The sequence below is a fragment of the Coloeus monedula genome (genome assembly GCF_965178545.1).
Source record: "Coloeus monedula genome assembly, chromosome: 1".
NCBI lineage: Eukaryota > Metazoa > Chordata > Aves > Passeriformes > Corvidae > Coloeus > Coloeus monedula.
Genome location: NC_138781.1, coordinates 159,805,935 through 159,818,174, shown reverse-complemented (window position 1 = coordinate 159,818,174; position 12,240 = coordinate 159,805,935). Strand labels below are relative to the sequence as shown.

The 12,240-nt window shown below is 51.2% G+C and overlaps 1 protein-coding gene across 1 annotated transcript in view; it reads left to right on the top strand.

Annotated features, from left to right (window-relative positions):
- The window catches only part of LOC309577741 (maestro heat-like repeat-containing protein family member 1), a gene marked incomplete at both ends in the record, with an annotated part of 65,006 nt that extends 55,091 nt beyond the window's left edge, over positions 1-9,915 (top strand). Inside the window, 4 exons of the mRNA XM_082289957.1 lie at positions 1,231-1,343; positions 5,361-5,513; positions 9,375-9,529; positions 9,909-9,915. Of these exons, the coding sequence (XP_082146083.1) occupies positions 1,231-1,343; positions 5,361-5,513; positions 9,375-9,529; positions 9,909-9,915 (428 nt within the window). The remainder of the gene's footprint in view (positions 1-1,230; positions 1,344-5,360; positions 5,514-9,374; positions 9,530-9,908) is intronic.
- Positions 9,916-12,240: the final 2,325 nt, after the last annotated feature.

The following is a 12,240-nucleotide window of genomic DNA, read 5'->3' as shown; positions in this document are numbered from 1 at the left end:
ATTTTTGGGGGATTTTTTTGGAATTTTTTTTGAATTTTTTGGGAATTCCTGGAATTTTCTTCCCCGTCCAGGATTTTCCCGGGCTGGGATTGGGCTGGGAATTCCTGGGATTTTGGGGATTTTTCTGGAATTTTTGGGGGAATTTTTGGGATTTTTGGGGATTTTTGGGGGATTTTTAAAGGTTTTTTTTGTATTTTGGGGGGATTTGGGGGGGGGGATTTTTGGGGATTTTTTTGGATTTTTAAAAATTTTTTGGGGGTTTTTTGGGGATTTTTGGGGGATTTTTTTTTTGGACTTTTTTTATGATTTTTTGGCATTTCTGGGGGATGTTTTGGGGAATTTTTGAGGGATTTTGGGGGATTTTTTGGGGGGGAATTTTTGGGGTTTTTTGGGATTGGGGTGGGAATTCCGGGAATTCTCTTCCCCATCCAGGATTTTCCCGGGATCACCGGGATGAGCTCCTGGCTGGGATTGGGCTGGGAATTCCTGGAATTTTGGGGATTTTTAAAAAATTTTTTGGGAATTTTTGGATTGTTTTGGGGAATTTTTGGGGTGTTTTGGGATTTTTTGGGAGTTTTTGGGATTGTTTTGGGGAATTTTTGGGGTGTTTGGGGATTTTTTGGGAATTTTGGGGAATTCTCTTCCCCATCCAGGATTTTCCCGGGATCACCGGGATGAGCTCCTGGCTGGGATTGGGCTGGGAATTCCTGGAATTTTGGGGATTTTTAAAAAATTTTTTGGGAATTTTTGGATTGTTTTGGGGAATTTTTGGGGTGTTTTGGGATTTTTTGGGAGTTTTTGGGATTGTTTTGGGGAATTTTTGGGGTGTTTGGGGATTTTTTGGGAATTCCTGGAATTCTCTTCCCCATCCAGAATTTTCCCGGGATCACCGGGATGAGCTTCTGGCTGAGATTGGGGTGGGAATTCCAGAATTTTGGGGGATTTTTTAGGGATTTTTTTGGCTTTTTTGGGGGGAATTTTGGGATATTTTGGGGGTTTTTTTTGGAATTTTTTGGGAATTTTTTGGGAATTCCTGGAATTCTCTTCCCCATCCAGGATTTTCCCGGGATCACCGGGATGAGCTCCTGGCTGAGATTGGGCTGGGAATTCCTGGAATTTTGGGGATTTTTTGGGGAATTTTTTGGGGGATTTTTTTTTTGGGGGGGGGCGGAATTTTTGGGGTGTTTTGGGATTTTTTTGGGAATTCCTGGAATTCTCTTCCCCATCCAGGATTTTCCCGGGATCACCGGGATGAGCTCCTGGAAGCGCTGGGATCCCTCAAGGAGGGGCTGGAAAATCCCGACGGCTCCGTCCTGTTCCGGACCTGCTCCCGCGTGGCCTCGGTGAGCAGCGGGAAACGCCCAGGGCCAAACTGGTTTGGACTGGGAAGGGCACTGGGAGATACTGGGATGGCACTGGGAGATACTGGGAGGGCACTGGGAGATACTGGGCGGGATCTGAGGGCACTGGGAGATACTGGGATGGTACTGGGAGATACTGGGAGGGATCTGAGGGGTACTGGGAGATACTGGGATGGCACTGGGAGATACTGGGAAGGACCTGGGAGATACTGGGAGATACTGGGAGGGATCTGAGGGATACTGGGAGATACTGGGATGGCACTGGGAGATACTGGGAGGGATCTGGGAGATACTGGGAGGGACCTGAGGGCAGTGGGAGATACTGGGATGGCACTGGGAGATGTTGGGAGATACTGGGATGGCACTGGGAGATACTGGGATGGCACTGGGAGATACTGGGAGGGATCTGAGGGGTACTGGGAGATACTGGGATGGCACTGGGGGGCACTGGGAGGTACTGGGAGATACTGGGATGGCAGTGGGAGATACTGGGAGGGATCTGAGGGGTTCTGGGAGATACTGGGATGGCACTGGGAGATACTGGGAAGGACCTGGGAGATACTGGGAGATACTGGGAGGGATCTGAGGGATACTGGGAGATACTGGGATGGCACTGGGAGATACTGGGAGGGATCTGGGAGATACTGGGAGGGACCTGGGAGATACTGGGAGATACTGGGAGGGATCTGAGGGCAGTGGGAGATACTGGGATGGCACTGGGAGATGTTGGGAGATACTGGGATGGCACTGGGAGATACTGGGATGGCACTGGGAGATACTGGGAGGGATCTGAGGGGTACTGGGAGATACTGGGATGGCACTGGGGGGCACTGGGAGGTACTGGGAGATACTGGGATGGCAGTGGGAGATACTGGGAGGGATCTGAGGGGTTCTGGGAGATACTGGGATGGCACTGGGAGATACTGGGAGGGACCTGGCAGATACTGGGAGATACTGGGATGGCACTGGGAGATACTGGGAGGGACCTGGGGGGCACTGGGAGGGTCCTGGGAGATACTGGGGGATACTGGGAGTTATTGGGAATGGGAATTCCGGGAATTCTGGGAATGGGATGGGATGGGAAGGGGATCGAGATCGGGATTGGGGTTGGGATCGGGATCGGGATCAGGATCAGGAATAGGATTGGGAATGGGATGGGAAGGGAACGGGATCGGAATCGGGATCATGATTGGGATCGGGATCGGGAATGGGATCGGGATTGGGATTGGGAATGGGATCAGGATGGGGATGGGGATCGGGAACGGGATCAAGACTGGGAATGGGATCGGGATTGGGAATGGGATCAGGATGGCAATGGGGATCGGGATTGGGATTGGGAATGGGATTGGGAATGGGATCGGGGATGGGATTGGGATGGGGATCGGGATCAGGAATGGGGTCAAGATTGGGAATGGGATCGGGATTGAGAATGGGATTGGGATTCGAAAGGGGATTGGGATTGGGATCAGGAACAGGATGGGGATGGGAATCAGGATGAGGATCAGGAACGGGAATGGGAATGGGATCGGGATGGGGAATGAAATCGGGAATGGGAATGGGATCGGGATGGGAATGGGGATCAGGATCAGGATTGGGATTGGGAATGGGAACGGTAATGGGATCGGGAATGGGATCAGGATGGCGATGGGGATGAGGATTGGGATCGGGATTGGGAATGGGATCAGGAATAGGATCGGGATGGCAATGGGGATCAGGATTGGGATTGGGAATGGGATTGGGGCTGGGATCGGGATTGGGAATGGGATCAGGATGGGGATGGGGATCGGGAACGGGATCAAGACTGGGATTGGGATCGGGATCGGGAATGGGATCAGGATGGCAATGGGGATCGGGATTGGGATTGGGAATGGGATTGGGAATGGGATCGGGGATGGGATTGGGATGGGGATCGGGATCAGGAATGGGGTCAAGATTGGGAATGGGATCGGGATTGAGAATGGGATTGGGATTCGAAAGGGGATTGGGATTGGGATCAGGAATGGGATCAGGAACAGGATGGGGATGGGAATCAGGATGAGGATCAGGAACGGGAATGGGATCGGGATGGCGATGGAGATCGGGATTGGGAATGAAATCGGGAACGGGAATGGGATCGGGATGGGAATGGGGATCAGGATCAGGATTGGGATTGGGAACGGGAACGGGAATGGGATCGGGAATGGGATCAGGATGGCGATGGGGATGAGGATTGGGATCGGGATTGGGAATGGGATCAGGATGGTGATTGGGATCAGGATCAGGATTGGGATCGGGATCGGCCGCTCTCCCTTCCCCCCTGGAAAAGCTCCGGCTGATTCCCAATGGCAGCGGGAGCCGGAGCCGCCTCTCCCGGCTTTCCCGACCTCATCCCAGCATTCCCGACCCCATCCCGGCCTCATCCCGACATTCCCAGCCTGATCCCAGCATTCCCGGCCTCATCCCAGCATTCCCGACCTCATCCTGGCATTCCCTGCCTTGTCCTGTCATTCCCAGCCTCATCCCGGCATTCCTGACCTCATCCCGGCATTCCCGACCTCATCCCGGCATTCCCAACCTCATCCCGGCATTCCCGACCTCATCCCGGCCTCATCCTGTCATTCCCAGCCTCATCCTGGCATTCCCGACCTCATCCTGGCATTCCCAACCTAATCCCGGCATTCCTGACCTCATCCCGGCATTCCCAACCTCATCCCGGCATTCCCAACCTCATCCTGGCATTCCTGACCTCATCCCAGCATTCCCGACCTCATCCCAGCATTCCCAACCTAATCCCGGCATTCCTGGCCTCATCGTGGTGTTCCCAGCCTCATCCCAGCATTCCCAACCTCATCCCTGCATTCCCGGCCTCATCCTGGCATTCCTGACCTCATCCTGGCATTCCCAGCCTCATCCCAGCATTCCCGACCTCATCCTGGTGTTCCCAGCCTGATCCCGGCATTCCCGACCTCATCCCGGCCTCATCCCGGCCTCATCCCGGCATTCCTGGCCTCATCCTGGTGTTCCCAGCCTCATCCTGGCATTCCCGGCCTCATCCCGGCATTCCCAACCTAATCCTGGCATTCCCGACCTCATCCCGGCCTCATCCCGGCATTCTCAACCTAATCCCGGCATTCCCAACCTCATCCTGGCATTCCTGACCTCATCCCAGCATTCCCGACCTCATCCTGGTGTTCCCAGCCTGATCCCGGCATTCCCGACCTCATCCCGGCCTCATCCCGGCCTCATCCCGGCATTCCTGGCCTCATCCTGGTGTTCCCAGCCTCATCCTGGCATTCCCGGCCTCATCCCGGCATTCCCAGCCTGATCCCGGCATTCCCAACCTCATCCCGGCCTCATCCCGGCATTCTCAACCTAATCCCGGCATTCCCAACCTCATCCTGGCATTCCCAACCTAATCCCGGCATTCCCAACCTCATCCCGGCATTCCCGACCTCATCCCGGCCTCATCCCGGCATTCTCAACATAATCCCGGCATTCCCAACCTCATCCTGGCGTTCCCGGCCTCATCCTGTCATTCCCAGCCTCATCCCTGCATTCCCGACCTCATCCTGGCATTCCCAACCTAATCCCGGCATTCCTGACCTCATCCCGGCATTCCCAACCTCATCCCGGCATTCCCAGCCTGATCCTGGCATTCCCAACCTCATCCCGGCATTCCCGGCCTCATCCCGGCATTCCCGACCTCATCCCGGCCTCATCCCGGCATTCCCAGCCTGATCCTGGCATTCCCAACCTCATCCCGGCATTCCCGGCCTCATCCCGGCATTCCCGACCTCATCCCGGCCTCATCCCGGCATTCTCAACATAATCCTGGCATTCCTGGCCTCATCCTGGTGTTCCCAACCTAATCCCGGCATTCCTGGCCTCATCCCGGCATTCCCAACCTCATCCTGGCCTTATCCCGACCTCATCCCGGTCTGATCCCAGCATTCCCAACCTCATCCCGGCCTCATCCCGGCCTCATCCCGGCATTCCCGGCGCTCTTCCCGCTCCCCGCAGGCCATCGGGATGCGGATCCCTCCGGAGCAGCTGCTCAGCCTCCTCCTGGCGCTCTTCGAGGGCCTGGAAGATCCCGACGGGAATTGTTCCCGCGCCGCCTCCGTCATCATCAACTCCCTGCTGCGGGAACGGGGCGGAATCCTGCGGGAAAAGGTCCCGCTCCCCAATCCAGAGGGCTCGGGAATTCCTGGGGATGCGGGAAAGGGCTCGGGAATTCCTTGGGAAATGGGTTGGGAATTCCTTGGGATGCAGGAATGGGTTGGGAATTCCTTGGGATGTGGGAAAGGGGTTGGGAATTCTTTGGGATGTGGGAATGGGGTTGGGAATTCTTTGGGATGTGGGAATGGGTTGGGAATTCCTCAGGATATGGGAAAGGGCTTGGGAATTCCTTGGGAAATGGGTTGGGAATCCTTTGGGATGTGGAAATGGGTTGGGAATTCTTTGGGATGTGGGAAATGGGTCGGGAATTCCTTGGGAAATGGGTTGGGAATCCTTTGGGATGTGGGAAATGGGTCGGGAATTCTTTGGAAAATGGGTTGGGAATTCCTTGGGAAAGGGGTTGGGAATTCTTTGGGATGTGGGAAGGGGTTGGGAATTCTTTGGGATGTGGGAATGGGTTGGGAATTCTTTGGGAAATGGGTTGGGAATTCTTTGGGATGTGGGAAAGGGGTTGGGAATTCCTTGGGAAATGGGTCGGGAATTCCTGGGGATGTGGGAGAGGGGTTGGGAATTCCTTGGGAAAGGGGTTGGGAATTCCTTGGGATGCGGGAATGGGTTGGGAATTCCTTGGGATGTGGGAAAGGGGTTGGGAATTCTTTGGGATGTGGGAATGGGTTGGGAATTCCTCAGGATATGGGAAAGGGCTTGGGAATTCCTTGGGAAATGGGTTGGGAATTCTTTGGGATGTGGGAAATGGGTTGGGAATTCTTTGGGATGTGGGAATGGGTTGGGAATTCTTTGGGAAATGGGTTGGGAATTCTTTGGGATGTGGGAATGGGTTGGGAATTCCTTGGGAAATGGGTTGGGAATTCCTGGGGATGTGGGAAAGGGGTTGGGAATTCCTTGGGAAATGGGTTGGGAATTCTTTGGGATGTGGGAAAGGGGTTGGGAATTCTTTGGGATGTGGGAAGGGGTTGGGAATTCCTTGGGATGTAGGAAATGGGTCGGGAATTCTTTGGAAAATGGGTTGGGAATTCTTTGGGATGTGGGAAAGGGGTTGGGAATTCTTTGGGATGTGGGAAATGGGTTGGGAATTCCTTGGGAAAGGGGTTGGGAATTCTTTGGGATGTGGGAGAGGGGTTGGGAATTCCTGGGGATGTGGGAGAGGGGTTGGGAATTCCTTGGGAAAGGGGTTGGGAATTCCTTGGGATGCGGGAATGGGTTGGGAATTCCTTGGGATGTGGGAAAGGGGTTGGGAATTCTTTGGGATGTGGGAATGGGTTGGGAATTCCTCAGGATATGGGAAAGGGCTTGGGAATTCCTTGGGAAATGGGTTGGGAATTCTTTGGGATGTGGGAAATGGGTTGGGAATTCTTTGGGATGTGGGAATGTTGGGAATTCTTTGGGAAATGGGTTGGGAATTCTTTGGGATGTGGGAATGGGTTGGGAATTCCTTGGGAAATGGGTCGGGAATTCTTTGGGATGGGATTGGGATGGGAATGGGGATTTATGGGATTGGGATTTATGGGAAAGGGATTTATGGGAATGGGATGGGAATGGGATTTATGGGATTTATGGGATTTATGGGATGGGATGGGATGGGAATGGGATTTATGGGATGGGATTGGGAATGAGATTGATGGGATCGGAATGGGATGGGATTGGGAATGGGATGGGATTTATGGGATTTATAGGCTTGGAATTGAATGGGATTGGCATGGGATTGATGGGATTGGGAATGGGATTGGGAATGGGATTGGGAATGGAATGTGATGGGATGGGATTTATGGGATTTACGGGAATGGGATGGGAATGGGATTTATGGGATTTATGGGATTTATGGGAAGGGGATTTATGGGATGGATTGGGAATGAGATTGATGGGATCGGAATGGGAATGGATTGGGAATGGGTTGGGATTTATGGGATTTATGGGATTTATAGGCTTGGAATTGGATGGGATTGGGGTGGGATTGATGGGATTGGGAATGGGATTGGGAATGGAATGGGATGGGATGGGATGGGATTTATGGGATTTACAGGAATGGGATGGGAATGGGATTTATGGGATTTATGGGATTTATGGGATTAGGATTAGGATTGGGAATGGGATTGGGAATGGGATTGGGAATGGGATGGGATTGATGGGATTTAGGGGATGGGATGGGAATGGGATTTACGGGATGGGATTGGGAATGAGATTTATGGGATCGGAATGGGATGGGATTGGGATTGGAAATGGGAATGGGATGGGATTTATGGGATTTATAGGCTTGGAATTGGATGGGATTTATGGGATTTATAGGCTTGGAATCGGATGGGATTGGGATAGGATTGATGGGATTGGGAATGGGATGGGATTTATGGGATTTACAGGATTTTACGCAATTTATGGCATTGGGAATGGGATTGGGAATGGGATGGGATTTATGGGATTTACGGGAATTCCGCGATTTATGGGATTTATGGCATTGGGAATGGGATGGGATTTACGGGATTTACGGGATTTACAGGAATTCTGCGATTTATGGAATTTATGGCATTGGGAATGGGATGGGATTTATGGGATTTACGGGATTTACAGGAATTCCGCGATTTATGGGATTTATGGCATTGGGAATGGGATGGGATTTATGGGATTTACGGGATTTACAGGAATTCTGCGATTTTTGGGATTTCTGGCATTGGGAATGGGATGGGATTTATGGGATTTATGTGATTTACAGGAATTCCACGATTTATGGGATTTCTGGCATTGGGAATGGGATGGGATTTGTGGGATTTACGGGATTTACAGGAATTCTGCGATTTATGGAATTTATGGCATTGGGAATGGGATGGGATTTACGGGATTTACAGGATTTATGGGATTTACCGGAATTCCGCGATTTATGGGATTTCTGGCATTGGGAATGGGATGGGATTTACGGGATTTACGGGATTTACGGGATTTACGGGATTTACAGGAATTCCGCGATTTATGGAATTTATGGCATTGGGAATGGGATGGGATTTGTGGGATTTACGGGATTTACAGGAATTCCGCGATTTTTGGGATTTATGGCATTGGGAATGGGATGGGATTTACGGGATTTATGGGATTTACGGGATTTACAGGAATTCCGCGATTTTTGGGATTTATGGCATTGGGAATGGGATGGGATTTATGGGATTTACGGGATTTACAGGAATTCCGCGATTTATGGAATTTATGGCATTGGGAATGGGATGGGATTTATGGGATTTACGGGATTTACAGGAATTCTGCGATTTATGGGATTTATGGCATTGGGAATGGGATGGGATTTACGGGATTTACGGGATTTTTGGGATTTACAGGAATTCCGCGATTTTTGGGATTTATGGCATTGGGAATGGGATGGGATTTATGGGATTTACGGGATTTACGTGATTTATGTCATTGGGAATGGGATGGGATTTATGGGATTTACGGGATTTACAGGAATTCCGCGATTTATGGGATTTCTGGCATTGGGAATGGGATGGGATTTACGGGATTTATGGGATTTACAGGAATTCCGCGATTTATGGGATTTCTGGCACTGGGAATGGGATGGGATTTATGTGATTTACAGGAATTCCGCGATTTTTGGGATTTATGGCATTGGGAATGGGATGGGATTTACGGGATTTCTGGGATATATGTGATTTACAGGAATTCCGCGATTTATGGGATTTCTGGCATTGGGAATGACCCCCAACCCTCTCCACGTCCCCCCCCCCCCCCTCAAACCTCCCCAAACCCCTCCTCCCCCAAACCCCAACCCCCCCCCCCCAATCCCAAATCCCGCTTTTCCCACCTCTGCCCGGACTCCTCATTCCCGCTTTTCCGCAGGTTCCCGAGCTCCTGGCCGTGATCCATTCCCGGCTGGAGGCGCTGGAGCCGGAGCCGCTGCGCCGGGGGCTGCAGCAATCCGTGCTCGTGCTGGCGCTGCAGCACCCGGGGGCCGTGCTCCGCTGCCTCCTGGGCACCTCGCTGCCCTTCGACAGGTCCGGAATTCCCTCCGGAGGCCGGGATTTGGGGGGGGTTTGCAGGTGGAAAATTGGGAATTTTGGTTTGGGAGAAGCCACTTTTCCCAGAGCTCTGGATTCCCTCCGGATGCTGGGATTTGGGGGGGGTTTGCAGGTGGAAAATTGGGAATTTTGGTTTGGGAGGAGGCGGTTTTTACAGAGGTCTGGATTTCCTTCAGGAGAAAAATTTTGGGGATTTTTCCAGGTGGAAAATTGGGAATTTTGGTTTGGGAGGAGGTGGTTTTCCAGAGGTCTGGATTCCTTTCAGGAGATGAATTTGGGGGATTTTTCCAGGTGGAAAATTGGGAATTTTGGTTTGGGAGGAGGCGGGTTTTACAGAGGTCTGGATTCCTTTCAGGAGATGAATTTGGGGGATTTTTCCAGGTGGAAAATTGGGAATTTTGGTTTGGGATTCCCTTTGGGAGATGAATTTTGGGGACTTTTCCAGGTCGAAAATTGGGAATTCTGGTTTGGGATTCCCTTTGGGAGATGAATTTTGGGGATTTTTCCAGGTGGAAAATTGGGAATTTTGGTTTGGGAGGAGGCGGTTTTTACAGAGGTCGGGATTCCCTCCGGATGCTGGGATTTGGGGGGGGGTTTGCAGGTGGAAAATTGGGAATTTTGGTTTGGGAGAAGCCACTTTTCCTGGAGCTCTGGATTCCCTCCGGATGCTGGGATTTGGGGGGGGTTTGCAGGTGGAAAATTGGGAATTTTGGTTTGGGAGGAGGCGGGTTTTACAGAGGTCTGGATTCCCTTCAGGAGATGAATTTTGGGGATTTTTCCAGGTGGAAAATTGGGAATTTTGGTTTGGGAGGAGGTGTTTTTTACAGAGGTCTGGATTCCCTTCAGGAGAAAAATTTTGGGGATTTTTCCAGGTGGAAAATTGGGAATTTTGGTTTGGGAGGAGGCGGGTTTTACAGAGGTCTGGATTCCCTTCAGGAGATGAATTTTGGGGATTTTTCCAGGTGGAAAATTGGGAATTTTGGTTTGGGAGGAGGCGGTTTTTACAGAGGTCTGGATTCCTTTCAGGAGATGAATTTTGGGGATTTTTCCAGGTGGAAAATTGGGAATTTTGGTTTGGGAGGAGGCGGGTTTTACAGAGGTCTGGATTCCCTCCGGATTCTGGGATTCGGGGGGGTTTGCAGGTGGAAAATTGGGAATTTTGGTTTGGGAGAAGCCACTTTTCCCAGAGCTCTGGATTCCCTCCGGATGCTGGGATTTGGGGGGGGTTTGCAGGTGGAAAATTGGGAATTTTGGTTTGGGAGGAGGCGGGTTTTACAGAGGTCTGGATTCCCTTTGGGAGATGAATTTGGGGGATTTTTCTAGGTGGAAAATTGGGAATTTTGGTTTGGGATTCGCTTTGGGAGATGAATTTTGGGGATTTTTCCAGGTCGAAAATTGGGAATTTTGGTTTGGGAGAAGCCACTTTTCCCAGAGCTCTGGATTCCCTCCGGATGCTGGGATTTGGGGGGGGTTTGCAGGTGGAAAATTGGGAATTTTGGTTTGGGAGGAGGCGGGTTTTACAGAGGTCGGGATTTCCTCCGGATGCTGGGATTCGGGGGGGGTTTGCAGGTGGAAAATTGGGAATTCTGGTTTGGGAGAAGCCACTTTTCCAGGAGCTCTGGATTCCCTCTGGATGCTGGGATTTGGGGGGGGTTTGCAGGTGGAAAATTGGGAATTTTGGTTTGGGAGGAGGCGGGTTTTACAGAGGTCTGGATTCCTTTCAGGAGATGAATTTGGGGGATTTTTCCAGGTGGAAAATTGGGAATTTTGGTTTGGGATTCCCTTTGGGAGATGAATTTGGGGGATTTTTCCAGGTGGAAAATTGGGAATTTTGGTTTGGGAGGAGGCGGTTTTTACAGAGGTCGGGATTTCCTCCGGATGCTGGGATTCGGGGGGGGTTTGCAGGTGGAAAATTGGGAATTTTGGTTTGGGAGAAGCCACTTTTCCCAGAGCTCTGGATTCCCTCCGGATGCTGGGATTTGGGGGGGGTTTGCAGGTGGAAAATTGGGAATTTTGGTTTGGGAGGAGGTGTTTTTTTCCAGAGGTTGGGGTTTCCCTTCAGGAGATGAATTTTGGGGATTTTTCCCACTGGAAAATTGGGAATTTTGGTTTGGGAGGAGGCGTTCTTCCCAGAGCTGTGAATTCCCTTTGGGAGATAAATTTTGGGGATTTTTCCAGGTGTTTCTTGCTGGAAAATTGGGAATTTTGGTTTGGGAGGAGGCGGGTTTTCCAGAGCTCTGGATTCCCTTCAGGAGATAAATTTTGGGGATTTTTCCAGGTGGGAAATTGGGATTTTTGGTTTGGGATTCCCTTTGGGAGATGAGTTTTGGGGATTTTTCCAGGTGGAAAATTGGGAATTTTGGTTTGGGAGGAGGTGGTTTTTCCAGAGCTCTGGATTCCCTTCAGGAGAAAAATTTTGGGGATTTTTCCAGGTGGAAAATTGGGAATTTTGGTTTGGGAGGAGGCGGGTTTTCCAGAGCTCTGGATTCCCTTCAGGAGATGAATTTGGGGGATTTTTCCAGGTCGAAAATTGGGAATTTTGGTTTGGGATTCCCTTTGGGAGATGAATTTGGGGGATTTTTCCCACTGGAAAATTGGGAATTTTGGTTTGGGAGGAGGCGGTTTTTACAGAGGTTGGGGTTTCCCTTCAGGAGAAAAATTTTGGGGATTTTTCCAGGTGGAAAATT